A 13,911-nucleotide genomic window follows, 5' to 3' on the forward strand; every position below is an offset into this window, starting at 1 on the left:
CCCCGGGGGGCCGCAGCCCCAGCCCCCCTTCCGTGTGCTGGAGCCCCCCTACCTGCCCGTGCGCAGCTCCGACGCGCCCCCGCCGGGCGGGGAGCGGAACGGCGCGCAGGGCCGCCTCAGCGTGGGCAGCGTGTACCGACCCTCCCAGAGCGGCCGCGGTGAGTAGCCACCCCTGGTCCTGACACCGCTCTGGGCCTCGCGGAACGGTGCCAGGACCTAGGCCCCTCCTCCCTGTGCCAAAGGCCCAGGAGCGGCTGAGCGAGGACCCGCAGCAAGATCCCTGCTGCAGTTAGCGTAATGGCCATGTCGCTGGACTCCCATGTAGTCGACCGTGGTTCGAGTCCTGGACCAGGTGGCTTAAACTCACGCTGGGCGCGTGTGCATGCGTGCCCAAGATCCGGAGAGGAGACTGGAGGAGAAGGGATTGCAGTGTGGCCATCCCCCCTGGGGGGATGATTTCTCGCTTTCTGTCTCTGTCTCTGTCTGGCGACCTCTCAAAAAAAAAAAAAAAAAGATCCCTGCTGCCACCCACCTGGCAGCCTTCCCAAGGCGGCCTCATCAGGGCCAGGGGGTGGCCGGCAGCTCTGGGGTCTGCCCCTGGCCTTGGGAGTGTGGGAGTGGCCTTCAGAGAAGGCACCTTTCTGACCTGGCTTGGGTCATCTGGGGACAAAGAGAAGGTGCCCTACCTCTCCTTCACCCCTGTGAGGGCCTCTTTCCACCCTGGAAATGCCCCCAGCACTCAGAGGTAGGCGAAAGCCTAGGCCTTCTGGGTCAGAAAGACCGTAGGGGTGGCCCCTGGAGGTGAGCGGAATCCACGCTCTCCAGATCATGTGGGGCAGATGGTTACAGAGGAACCTCCCGCAGGCAGGAGTCCAGACCATAGGACAGACAGCTCCCTGCGGGGTGCCTGCAAGATGAACCCGTGAGGCCAGGCTGGAATCCAGATATAAGGGAAGCCAGAAAACTCAGCAATCAAAATAAGCAATGGTGCAATGCAGTTTTTATAAATGAAAAAAAATAAGCAAAAAAATTTTATGATGAACAAAATATGTGTTCCTACTTTAAGTAGAGTGGGTAATAGTGCCGGGCCCAGCTGTATCAGAGCCCCAGATGAACTGAAACATTGGCCGTATGGGCCCTGTCTTTATCTGAAATTTGGATATTTTACTGTTTTCTGGTGCCTCCTTACACTCGGCAGCACAGGCCAGTACTCCACATCACCCCCTCCCCTTGGCCCTGGCCCTGGGGGAGAGTCCCAGATGCTGGGGACTGGACTCCCTCTGTCTTTTTGGGGAGCGAGACATGACCCAGTCTTGGGTAGGCCCTGGCCGTCTGTACACAAGGACTCCGTGGAGGACCGCCTGCCTGATTCGCATGGGCTGCCAGCAGGCTGGCTACCTTGGCAAGGCAGGGGCTGCATAGCTCTCCTAGGATCTCCCCTTCTGTTTCTGTCACGCAGAGGCTGCTTTCCCTCGAGGACACTAAACTTCTCCTTAGAATGCAAGAGCTCAGCATGGGGCCAATCAGCAGAGCCCGCTTCTGAGAGAAAACTGAGGCCACAATGCCACAGGGCTGGCAGAGCCAGGCCTGGGACTCACTCTGCGTCCAGGCTCTAAGCCAGTGGCTTTTCCAGGGCCCTGTTGGGCCAGTCAGTTCTGATGGAGGGGCAAGGCAGGGCAGGGCAAGGCCAGGCCTGCAGTGGGGGTGCGTGGCACTTAGCAAGGCTTGTGGCCAGTGCTCCCCCGCCCCACAGTTCTTTCTGGGTCAGAGACACGTGTGCCCGAAGGCGGGATCCGAGGTGAGAGCAGAGTGGCTGTCCCTGCGTGGGAAGCAGAGCAGAGAGGCCATCGGGCTGTGATTAGGCAAACCCTGGGAGGTGGGCACTGCAGGAGGCCAGAGGAGGGGCCTCCCCAGTCAGCTGCTGGGGCTCAGGGGGGTCTTCCCAGAAGAGGAGGCGCCTGTGTATTCCTGCAAGCACCTTCCAGGTGCTCCTCTCCTAACTCTGTAGGGGTGGGAGTATGTGTGTGTTGGGGGGTTCCCGGAGAGGCCATAGAGGGGGAAGGAGCAGTAGTCTCCCCAACATTGGTTCCACCCTCCCCACCCCGCTGGACCAGCACCATGGAAAATCCCAGCCCAGGGAAGGCCAAGCCGTGTACTTGAGATCAGACCCCAGGCCTGGGGTGGGAGCCCAGGGCGGCTCTCCGAGACTGACCTCATTCCCTCTGGCCGCCCAGCCAGGGGTCTGGGGCCGTGTGCTGGCAGCCTGCACAGGCGTGGGCGTGGGTGTGTCCTCACAACACCAAACACGTGTGAGCACTGCCCACACCCCGCACGCGTGGGCGGTTTCCCAGATCCATCCTGGGCTCTCTTCCTGCCCACCCTGAACGCCAGGGCTGCCCAGGCTGCCTCCAACTCTGGAAATGCGTAGCTAGGAAGAGTGAGAGGATGTAGAGGCCCAGAGAGTGTCACACGCTGGCTCGCTCTCACAGCAAACCCTCGAAGAGAGGCCAGGAGGGTGGCTGGCTGCTAGCCAGGCCCCACTGCATCCCCTGTGCCCTGCCAGCTCCCAGCTACCCTCTCACTCTACCCCCCCCCAGGGCCACCTGTGCTGGCATCCTTGCCCAGTTCTTCCTCCCGGAGCCTCCCTGTGCCTGCTGAGCTGGGGTCTTAGTGCTGACTCTGACGACCCCAGCCTGGGCCTCCTCCTTCCACCCCCAGCCTGACTCACTGGCTCTGGCAACCCTGGGAAAGGAAGAGGGAGCGGGCCGCTCTGGCCATCCTCCCAGGGCATCTCCGACGGCCGTGCCAGCCTTGCTTGGCACATGCTTTTCATCCATCTTCACATGGCCAATTGGAGGCCAGGAGCAGGCTGCAGCTGCCTCCCTCCTGGTCCCCTGCTCCCAGTCGGCCCTCTCCAGTCCACCCTACATGTGGGGAGGAGAGACCGTTGCAGTGCTGACCAGGTTACTCCCCTGTTCAAGAGGACTTTGTAGCTTCCCAAGGCCTTGAGAATAAAATCTAAAATCTGAACGCCCCAGCCTGGCTCATACTCCAGAACCTGTCCTTTTCTCCTCCTGTTCTCAGGCCTCCTCTGCCCTGGGGAAGTGCTGCCCTGGGCCTGGATGGTATATCCCTTGTACACCCCCAGGGGTGTTTCAAGGACACCCCCTTTCTATCCAGCCTTCCACAACCAAGAGGCCAGACCAGGACCCTCAGTCCCAAGGAGCAGCCCGCAGCCCCGGCTCCCACCACCACCCTAATTTCCTCCTCTAGCTCACCTGGGCCTGCCCTGCACCCACTACTCCCCCACTGCCTGGCTCGGAGCAGAGGCAGGGAAGGACACAGACTTCCAGAGATGGAAGCAACCTGGCCGTTTGCTGAAAAGCACCTGCTAAGTTTAGTGGCTAATTTTTTAGTTTATTTCTTTCTTTCATGAGAGCGACAAGCACCTTCACCAAGGACTCATGCCACGAGCCACGGCCCACCTTTCATCCAGATGAGATCAGTGGCATGCACATGCACCCAGCGTCCATGGGTTCATCTACCTGGGAGCCGGCCCCGGCCTTCCCTGTGGCTTCCAGCATTGCAGGGCCTTGTGCTACGGCTCCGGCACCACCATCACTGCCAGGCTGGGCTCAGTGGCTTCCACGTGTGACTTCTCCTGGCCTCACAACCTCCCTGTTAGGTGGAGAGAATTCTGAGGCCTTGGAAGGTGGCAGGGCAAGGTGTGGCCGAGCCAGATGCAGACCAAGCATGTGTCAAAGCTCACACTCCTGCTGCCAGGTGGGCAGGGCTCTAGGTGACCCCCGTTAACTCTTCCTGCCAGGGCCTCAGCTCCCATCTGTGACCAGCGGGCATAATTCCCCTTGCATGTACTGGGCACATCGCACACGGCCTCGCATAACGTCCAGGGTCAGCCAGTTGCTGCTGCTCGTCCCATCGAATAGGAAAGGTGACAGGTGCGCCGGCTGACTGTCCATGGCGAAAGCTGGATGTGCGTCTGTAGGACCACCTGGCCTGTGCTCTGGACAGTGGGCGTTCATTTAGAAGTCCTCACGGGTTAATGCTTACCCTGCACGCCCCACCAGCCATCCGTTCACGCAGCACTTCTGATGGCCTGCCGTGTCCCGGTGCTGGTCGTGTCAGGGAGATGGGACAGTGGAAGGAAAGGATTTGGAAGCAGAGTCGCTGCCAACGCGCCATGAGAAGGGGGCCTTGTCACTCTCTCTGCACTCCCTGACGGGATTTCACACTCATTCCCGTGGTACTTTCCAAGCAGGGGACATTGTCCTCAGCACCACTGGAGTCAGATGGGGTCCCCTCATCCTTCCAGCTGCTCACTGTAGGTGCCACTCCTCACTGCAGGGGAGGAAACCGAGGCCCTGAGGGTCCTGGAACCAGACCACAGCTCAGCACGCTCCCTTCCTCCCCTGAAGCCTCAGGAAGAAACGGCCTCTTCTGGCTGAGAAACTGCGGTGGAGAGTGGGAGGGTCAGTGAGGACGTGGGTGCTGTCCCTGCCTCCCTGCCTAACAGTCTAGAGTCCAGAGTGTCTGAACAAACCAGTTGCTTCCAGGGTGCCCTACCCTGGGCCGGCTTCCCATCTGAAGTCTCCAAAAAAACAAACTCTGGATTCTCTTGCTGGAGTTCACAGAGCTGGTGACAGGGCAGGGGGAGTCACTAGCACCCTGACGAGCATCAGACTGGCCACTTGACCGCTGGAAGAACCTGCCTCTCGCCTCTCCACCCACCCCTCAGCCACCCCAAGTGCCCATCTCGAGTCTTCTGGTCTCAGAAGACCCTTTTCTAGCAGCCCAGCGTGAGCTGTCCTGCTTCCTCTCTAGGCTACAAGCACGCAGAACCCCCAGGTCTGTGACCAGAGTGGGCAGGAGAGGAAGCAGGCAGGGGCAGGGGGTCCACCTGGTAGACACCTGCTTCCACTTCCTTTGCCGTGTTCCTGTGAGCATGCTGGGGGTCCAGGAGAGGCTGGTTGGGGAGCCTCACACTTGGCTCCTCTGCCAGCCCTGTCCCTACCTCCCCACAGCTGGACCAAGAAGGCCTTGGTGCTTGCTCAGGACAAGGTGAGGGCTGGGCCTTGGTCTTGCTGGCCCTTGCTGATGGGCAGTGTGTAAACAGGGTCTGTCAGGACCATCTGACATGGCAGGGCCGTCAGAAGGCTGGAGGAGGAGGAGGAGGGTAGGCTGGGAGGTATCCCAGAGGCCCTTGCATCAGGAGACAGCCCACCCCTTCCCCTGCTCACGGCCAGCTGAGCCACAGAGGATCAGCCAGCACTGATCCTTTTTCAAAAGGAAGGGCTTCTGGCATCAGTCCCAGCCCTTGCTTGAGAAGGAAGCCCCTGCTCGCCTGGAGAGATGCCACCAGACCTCCCGTGGGGTGCAAGCACTCGCCGAGGGTGTACAAGTGCCAGGCCCTGGGCTGAGCACAGAGAATTCAGGGGGCCCCTGACCCGTCCCTGCCCTTACTGGGGCCTGAGCCTGGCAGCGAGAAACAGGCAGCCAGGGCAGGCAGCTGGCCCAGGCCCAGACATCTCGCCTGGCTCCAGCTGTCCCTACCTGCTGGGCATCCTGAGGCCTGGCCAGCGGCCGGGCACAGGCAGGGGGCCATGCCCTTGTGCTGCCCTCTAGACACCATTTCCCAAGGAGACACGGTCCTTCAGCAAATCCCTAGTGAAGGCCATGGGCTGCTCTAGAGCGGAGTGGTTCACTAGCGACAAGAAAAGAACAAAATCCTCACTGCCGTGGGTCTTGTCTTTTCATCTATAAACAGAATAGGAAAATATCAGAAGGTTAAGGTGACCAGGAGAGTGGGGCGTGGGTAGGTTGGGAAGGTGCTGGGGACAGGCCTCGTGGAGGTGACCTTCATACACCCTGGAAGGAGTCATGTGAGGGAATCATGCAGCGGTCTGCAGAAAGCGTGTTCCAGACAGAAACAGCAGTGCAAAGGCCCCGAGGCAGGAATTCCTGGGCTTTCAAGTCTGTCACCATGTGGTTAGAGCAGAGTGGAGTGCAACGGGGCCCAGCCTGGCGGGCCACGGGAGAACTTTGACAGTGTGTAAACAGGGCCCTTCTACCATGCTAGAGTGCAGTGGGGACTTGTCAGGGACACTGAGAGGAGACCAGTAGGGAGCCCCCGCAAGTGGGGCGGTGGAGAGGTGGCAGGCAGACTTGGGAGGCCCTTTGCAGAGAGAGCGGATGGATTTTCTGTTAGATGGGATGGGGCGTGTGAGGGACAGGGAGGGCTCAGGGATCGCACGGTGCTGTGTGGCCTGGGCAGCTGGAAGGGCCAAGTTGCCAAGAGCTGGGATTGGAAAGCTGAGGGTGGAGCAGGTTTTTGTGAGAGAAAGAGAGATTTCAAATCTTGAGGGTTCAGAGAAGGGACTGAAACATCGGGGAAAACTTCTAGAGGTGGAGACAGTGGGCTCTAGGCAGGGCCTACGAGGGTGGGTAGGGCCAGGGGCCAGGACTGCTCAATGGGAAGAGGCCCTTTCTGACCAGCTGCGGCACAGAGGAGTGAGGCGTCGCTGCCTGGTACTCTCTCCCGGTGGGTGAGAGCAGCGGGCGCATGTGCAAGGGGAGCAGGTTGGAGGGGCAGCAGTGGTCAGGACTGCCCAGACAGGCTTTGCAGCCTGAGGACTGAGCCCGTGCAGGGGCACATGGAGCGTGCCATGCATGTGTGGCCACATGTGTGCAGCAGGGAATTCCAGGACAAAGACTGGGTCAGAGGCAGACAAGCGTGGGGTGGTGAGGCTGCTGCCCACAGACCCTTAGGGTTAGGAGCCCTGGGAGGCCAGGTTAAGAGCAGAGGCCTTACCTGCCACCCTCAGCTATCTGGGCTTCATTCTGTAGGCAGTAGGAAGCCACTGAAGGTTCCGGGCCTGGGTTTACGGCCATCATAGTGTACAGGCCTGCGCTGGGATTGCCCTCTGAGGGGGCAGGTAGATTCTGCAGCTGCACGTCGGCCTGCCACCTGGCAGCCCTGCCAGTGTCCTGGTTATTAGATAACAGTTCCCCAGGGTTCCCAGCGGCCAGCTCCAGCCCAGCGGGTCTCTCTAGCTCCTCGTTATTCAAGGCTGGGCTCTGCAGGCTTTCTGCTTTCCCCACCAAGGAGCCAGAACACCCCGCTCAGCACATATTTCACAACCAACCAACTGGGCTTTGTTTATGCCCCGGCCCTGAGCCGGGGCTCAAGAGACCAGGGCCTGCTGCAATCCGGTCTCTGTCCTCTGCTCCTTGCAAGTGGATGACTTGGGGAGGGACGATTTTGGAGCCAAGGCTCACAGAACCCACAGGGAAGGCGGGAGAAGCGGGGCGGGAGCAGGTGAGGGTGGGCGAGCAACAGGAATGTGGCCACAGGCCCTGGGTGCTGGGCAGCGTCCAGCAACCACTGGGCAGGAGAGAGCCAGTTTCTAATGAAGCAGGAAGGATTTGGGTCAGACGGGAGAATTTCCTGCCCGCCTGGTGTCTGTAGAGGTTGAGAGAGGGCCCGGGCTCCGGCCCAGGGCTGGGAGCAGCGTGCATGGCTGCTAGCTCCTGACAGGTATTTTCATCTCCATGGGCTCTCCCGTCCACCCACCCTGTGCTCGAGGGCCAGTTGGTCCACTGTCCCCGTTGTCTAGACGGACAGCCCAGAGCAAGACCGAGGACTCACTTCTGGAGTCTTCACCTTGAGAAGGCTCCAGCAGAATGCTGAATGCTGGACGGGGTGGACAAGACCTCACCCTCAGGGTCCCGGTGGCCAGTGTAGAGCTGATCTGCATCTGCAGAGCAGCCTGGAGCAGGACAGGCAGGGTGGGCTTGTCTTGAGCACAGCAGCCCCCGACAGTCAGTGCACTGGGACCCAGGGTCCCCTGCAGAGGATGGGCCTTTTCCCTCGGCTCTGTGCCTCCACTGCCCTGGAGAGTCTGCAGGGCCACTGCTGGAAGAGCAGAGCGCTGGTGCCTATGGAGCCAGGCAGCCTGGCTCTGGCCTCCTGGGGCCCCCACTGCCATCCTGTCGCTGCCATCCTGGCCCAGGTCTATGCAGCCTGACCCCCTGAGGGAAGCCCACAGGGACCTGCACAGGGCCCTGGGCGTGAGTGCATCGAGGGCGAGCAGTGCAGAGGGAGGCCATGAGGCCCAGGACACCCAGGTCTGAGACAGGAGGGAGGAGCCGAAGGCAGGACCCTGAGGGAGATTAGGGCCTCCTGCACATCTGCCCAGCCAGTGGGCAGCAAGACCCAGCAGCCATGGGGGCTTGGGAAAAAGCTGAGTGAGGCTGGACAGGGAGCTGGTGTGCGTGGTCACCAGGTCCCAGAGGTGAGGACGGCCACTTACTGCAGTGTGTGTGCGGCAAGGAGGCTGAGCCCCTTCCGGGGGCCGGCTCAAGGGCGCGTGAGGGCACACGCTCTGGAGCCCTGCTCAGCCGTGACGGGCAGCATGCTGGGGGTTAAGGGAGCCAGATCCCACGTGGCCAACCGTGGTTCACACCCTGGCCCAGGAGCTTGGAAAACATGCCAGGTGTATGTGTGTGCGCACGCCCTAGATCCCCGTAGGGTACAGAGGTGGAGGAGAAGGGATGGCAGCAGGGCTGGTGCCCCCCTGGGGGGGGGGGGTGACTCCTCCTCCTTCTGTCTCAGTGAGCACACGACCTCTGGCCCGTAAGGCAGGCAAAGTTTACATTGGTCCAAAAAAATCAAGAAGCGGAATGAGAACTATGAGACTACCATTTATATACTTTAAAAATACACATGCAGGCCGGCTCCATGGCCTGGTAGGTAAGGCAGTTGGATCCCACATGGCCAAGTACATGGTTTAATCTCAGGCCCAGAGGATCGAGAAGCTCTTGGGGCTTGTGTGTGCGTGCCCAGAACCCTGACAGCCAGACAGAGGGGAAGGGACTGTGGTGCGACTATCCCTGCAGGGTGCTTTCTCCTCTCCCTGTCTCTCTCAGGCCAGTACATATGCAATCTCACACGTGCACACAGAAAAATACGCATGCATCCCAAATGCACTACACGTGTACTGTATACACACACATGTGGGGGACATGTATGGAGGGCCTTCGCATAGAAGTTAGTTTGTTCTGAACTGAGGATTGTTAGAGTCTCTGGGTTTAGGAAAACAGGCATCTCTGGGAGGAAGCCTGTTGGAACCCATGTTTTAGCGTCCCCAGTTCCAGTCCCAGGGCCAGAGACAGCATCCCACCCCTCCCCACATCACATTGCCCTGGCTGATGGGTCCTCTGTGTTTGGAGTAAACTTACATACCCTCCCTCATGGGTCTCTTTTTGAAATTCACACTTCTTGGGATGGGGGCTGATCACACCGTCTGGTTATAACTGGACTTCACCCACCAATGGCCACTCTGCCTGAAGGGCCTGGTTGTACAGAAAACGCAGACTGGGACTCCCAGCCCCCGCAGGCCCCCCTTCCAACATCACAGAGCCCTTCCCTCCTTTCTTCCACCCTCCCCTTCCCTTCCTCCACCAGGCCCTGCCCTGCCGAGGGGCTGAGAGCCTGGGCCTGCAGGCCTGGCTGCTGACGGAATGTCCCGGGAGAGGAGAGCAGTTGGAGAAGGAGGCATTGTTCCTTCCTGGAAAAACATACCAGCGAGGGAGGGGGCCTGCTGATCCCTGGGACCTCGGCAGGGGATCCTACAGGGAGGTGGGGTCCCCTGAAACCCAGGGCTGGGCTCTTCCTGTAGCTCCCAGGACTGAGGGGCATGCCAGGGTGGAGGGGGACAGAAAGGGGTGAGGCAGGAGGCCTGTGATGGTCGGAGGCTGGGAACAAAGGGAGTGAAAAACTCATGGCAAGAGGCTCGGGTCAGTTCCAGAAAGGGGTCATTCATCTAGGGTGACTGAAAGGCCATCGGGGGTTGCCTGGGGGGTGGGGAGGGCAGGCCTGGCCCTGGTGAAGGTGGCGTATGCAGCATTTCTCAGGACTTACCAAACCACACACCTAAAACCGATGTGTTTCACCATCTAAAAGTTAGATTATTTAGAAAAGAGGCGTGACCAGCAGATGGCGAAATGGCTATGTCACTGGACTCCCAATGTAGTCGACCGTAGTCCGAGTCCCGGACCCGGTGGCTTAAGCTTACACCAGGTGCATGTGCATGTGTGCCCAAGATCCCAAGAGGAGAATGGAGGAGAAGGGATTGTGGCGTGGCCATTCCCCCTTGGGGACCATTTCTCGCTTTCTGTCTCTCTGTATCTCTCTGTCTCTCTGGTGAGTACACAGAGATGCACAGGTGGATTCGAGACCTCATTAAGGATCAGTACAAACTGGGTAGGGAGACAGACGTAGAGCCTGGGTTGTCACTGTCAATCAGGGAGACCTTCCTGGAGCAAAAGGCTCCTGCTGAGCCTGGGTCAGCAATAGGAAGACAGTCATTGTCTCAGATGTGACCAGTAGCCCCATGCTGTCTGTCCTCGGGCTCTCTACCAATGCCCCCGCTCAGCTCAGGAGCCACAGAGCTGACCCAGCTAGTCAAAAGGGACCGACACTGTAGAGCGAGTCTTTTTTCAGCGGCTGAGTTTCTGTTTAGTACGAAGACGCAGCCCCTCATCGGGGGAGAAACAGCTCGGAGACAGATTCGGAGCTGTTGCTGTGTCGAGCCTCTGTGACCAGGGTCAGGGCTCACCTCTGGCCCAAGTGCCCAGCCTGTTCCCAGGTGGCTCTCCCAGCCTCCCCCATGCTCGGCCTGGAGAGGGAGGGTCCAACCAGAGGCGCGATGCCATCCCTGCCATGGTTATTGAAGTGGGCCTGGGGCGGCCGGCAGGCTGGGTGGCGATGCTGGCTCCCGCAGGCCTCAGCCCACTGAGGGAAGGCACTCCAGGGTGGGGAGGGATCACCCTTCCTCCTCGCCCCTTCCCCAGAGGCTCCAGGGACCAGAGAGCTAAGTCAGCTTCTGGCTGGTGTGAGGGCCCGAGGGTCCCCTGGGAAACGACTGCAAACATTCCTGGTTACTTGGGTCATGGGGCTGAGGTGGCCAAGAAGTCCCCCATCAGCCAGGAACCACCTCACTGTCACCCAGCCCATATTCCAAGTGTCTTCCCATTCCAAGTAGGTGAGGTCACTCTGGCTCCAGGACCCGGCTCCCTGGGAGGGCAGGCGGGGGAGTGGGTGTGCCCGGCGGTGCGGGTGGACACATCTGTCCGAGGTGAAGACACCCCTCTGCCTCATCCTGGCACAAAAGCTGACATGAGGCCTTGGGCCACACGAGGCGCTGTGGGTCTGCACAGGGCTCCGGCCCCCACCTAGCCTGCTTCTGGCCTCCCCAGCTCAGCAGCAGAGGGCTGGACAGAGCTAAGAGGAGGACAGACTCACATCACTGCTTACCTGAGGCCCGCTCCCCTCTGAGCTGGAGGCCAAGCCAGGACAAGGCCCAGGCCCTCGGGGTCCCTTCCCTGACCCACCCCAGGCCCCTCCACCACCATATTGAGTCTCTCTTCCCCATCTAGCAATGGGGCATCCGCACACCTGGGTCTGGTTTCTGCTTCCTCCTAAGAACTCCCAGCCGGGGCTGTCCTGCTGGGGACGTGGAGGCGGCAGAGCTGCCGGGCAGACCCGGGCCCTGGCACACACTGGGACAAGGACCGCGGGGCTGGAGCGGGGTCCAGACTGACGTGGGCCCTGTAGGGGAGGGTGTGGTCAGGCCTGTGGGGGGAGGAGGCTTCGACAGATGAGGGGCCAGAAGAGAGGCATCCTGGGAAGGCCGAGTGGGTCACCCGGGCTGCGTCCTGACAGCTCGGCACCTGCTGGGGGGATGGTCATTTCCTTTCGGCCCCTCCCTCCCTGGCCCAGTTTTCAACCAGCTCTGCTGTGAGTGTCTGGGACCCACCCCATGCACTTCCAAAACTGCAGGCTGCAGGGCTGAGAGGAGCAGGGGACTAGAGGGGAGTGAGGACAGGGCAGTGTCTGTCAGGAAGTTACTGGTCCGTGGAGCCCTGCCTCTGGGCCTCTGTTCCCTGCCAAGAACACCCTCTCTCCTCCTCTTGGGCTCTGCAGACTCCTCCCTGTCTCCCGGCTCTCCCAGGAGGCCTCGGCGGCTCTCCCACCAAGGAGCTCCGGCCACCTAACGTCCTTGACCCCACACCTGAGCACAGAGCCCCACACCCAAGGGGGATGCAAAGGACGTTTGAGCTGGGGAGTCTCGGCACAGGCCGTGGCCAGCCACCCTCTCAAGCCCACGCTTTCTCCCTGGCTCCTCGCCACTGCCTCTCCAGGCCTCCCCGACCTGGTCCCGGACCCCAACTACGTGCAAGCGTCCACCTACGTGCAGCGGGCCCATCTGTACTCCCTGCGCTGTGCTGCGGAGGAGAAGTGTCTGGCCAGGTAAGGAGCTGAGGAGGATGCGGGAGCGTGGCGTGGGCCCTGGGGGGCACCCAGAGCCGTGTGCATGCCGGTCAGGCTGTGAGCCGTGAACCCCAGCCGAGGGCCCCAGACTCGCAGGGCTCTGCTTCTTCGTCTGTAAGCTCACCACCGTGGGAGCAGGAGGGCCCGGGACAAAGTGGACATCCCCATGAGGGACTTTATGGTGGTGATGAGTCCTCGTCCCGGCCCCAGAAGCATATGCTGCTCATCAAGGACCCACAGATGGGACCAGCAGATGGTGTAATGGTTACGTCACTGGACTCCCACGTAGTTGACAGTGGTTCGAGTCCCAGACCCGGCGGTTTGAAACCCATGTCGGGTGTGTGTGTGCTTGTGTCCAAAATCCCGAGAGAAGAATGGAGAAGGGACTGCAGTGTGGCCATTCCCCTGGGGGTTGATTTCTCACTTTCTGTCTCCTTTTCTCTCATGCCCTATACAAAAATCTCTCTAAAAAAAAACATGGAGGAGGAAAGGGACTGGAACCCTTCAGCTCTGAGCTGCCTAATGAGATGGTTGCTGGCGGAGCCTGGGGTTCCAGTGCTTACACGGGGCTCAGGGGAGTCCTCGAGAGTGGATGAGCCTGCGGGATAGAGGGTGAAATTAGAGAGGACAGTCGCGGCTTCCACTGGTCCAGGCTCTCTGCTGGGCACGGCAGAGGACCGGCGACTTGGGTGACAGAGGCCTCTGGTATGTGTGTACTGGAGAGGGGAGAGCGTGACCTGCAGAGCTTGCTCCGGCCGTGTGCCCCTGTGCACGGAACTGGCCGAAGACAACAGGGGCCTGCTGTTATGTTGGCACCCTCCACACCCAAGGGCCCACTTTCCCTGGTCACCTGCTCCTTTGGGCGTTAGAATTCTCTGTTCACTTTCACTTCCTGCTGTCAGGGAAACCCTTTGGAGATCTCAGCGGTTTGCCACTTCTAGAAGCTCCAGTTAGCTGCCACTCGGCGTGGCTGGCCACGGCTGTTCTCCGTAACAAGGGCAGGCACTTGCACCAGTGTGACGAGGCGCTGCTCCTTCATCAGAAGTCTGCCTTGCAGAAAATATAAAGGGAGGAAAGATAGCGCTGGCAGCGTGAACCGAGCAGTTGGTAGCGTAGGTGGTTTACACTCTGGTGCAAGCTCTTGATCTCATCACGGGGGTGTGACAAACTGCATGTGAACCGGCAGCAGTCCAGGGACCTCACGCTGGGGACCATGCTGTGGCTCGCCCGTCCCAGGGCCTTCTCAGAGCTCCTGCCATGGTTCCCCCAGGGACGAGGAGCCTGCGCCTCCACGGTAGCAGCCCACGGTGTGGAGGCATTTCAAAGCCAACTGTGATGACCACACCTTTAAGGAGCACCTCAAATGCCCAGACCTTAGACCCTTGACGGGGTGGCCTGTTCTGGGGGATCTCCAGGTCTAGCTGGGGACAATGACCCCTCACCCCTGCCCGATGACAGAACTGAACCACAAGAGCAGGACAAGAGCTCAAAGGAGCAGTTCACAGGCTGGGGCGGGTCGTGGTCAGGGGAGGGAGGGTCTGCAGGGCTGAGGTTCAGCA

The 13,911-nt window shown here is 60.3% G+C and overlaps 1 protein-coding gene across 1 annotated transcript in view; it reads left to right on the top strand.

The window, feature by feature from the left end:
* LOXL1 (lysyl oxidase like 1) overlaps positions 1-13,911 on the top strand; it is a 20,621-nt gene that overhangs the window by 893 nt on the left and 5,817 nt on the right. Inside the window, exons 2-3 of the mRNA XM_027773778.1 lie at positions 6-158; positions 12,223-12,331. Coding sequence (XP_027629579.1) covers positions 6-158; positions 12,223-12,331 — 262 coding nt within the window. The remainder of the gene's footprint in view (positions 1-5; positions 159-12,222; positions 12,332-13,911) is intronic.

Source organism: Tupaia chinensis, unplaced genomic scaffold (assembly GCF_000334495.1).
Source record: "Tupaia chinensis unplaced genomic scaffold, TupChi_1.0 Scaffold000369_1, whole genome shotgun sequence".
NCBI lineage: Eukaryota > Metazoa > Chordata > Mammalia > Scandentia > Tupaiidae > Tupaia > Tupaia belangeri.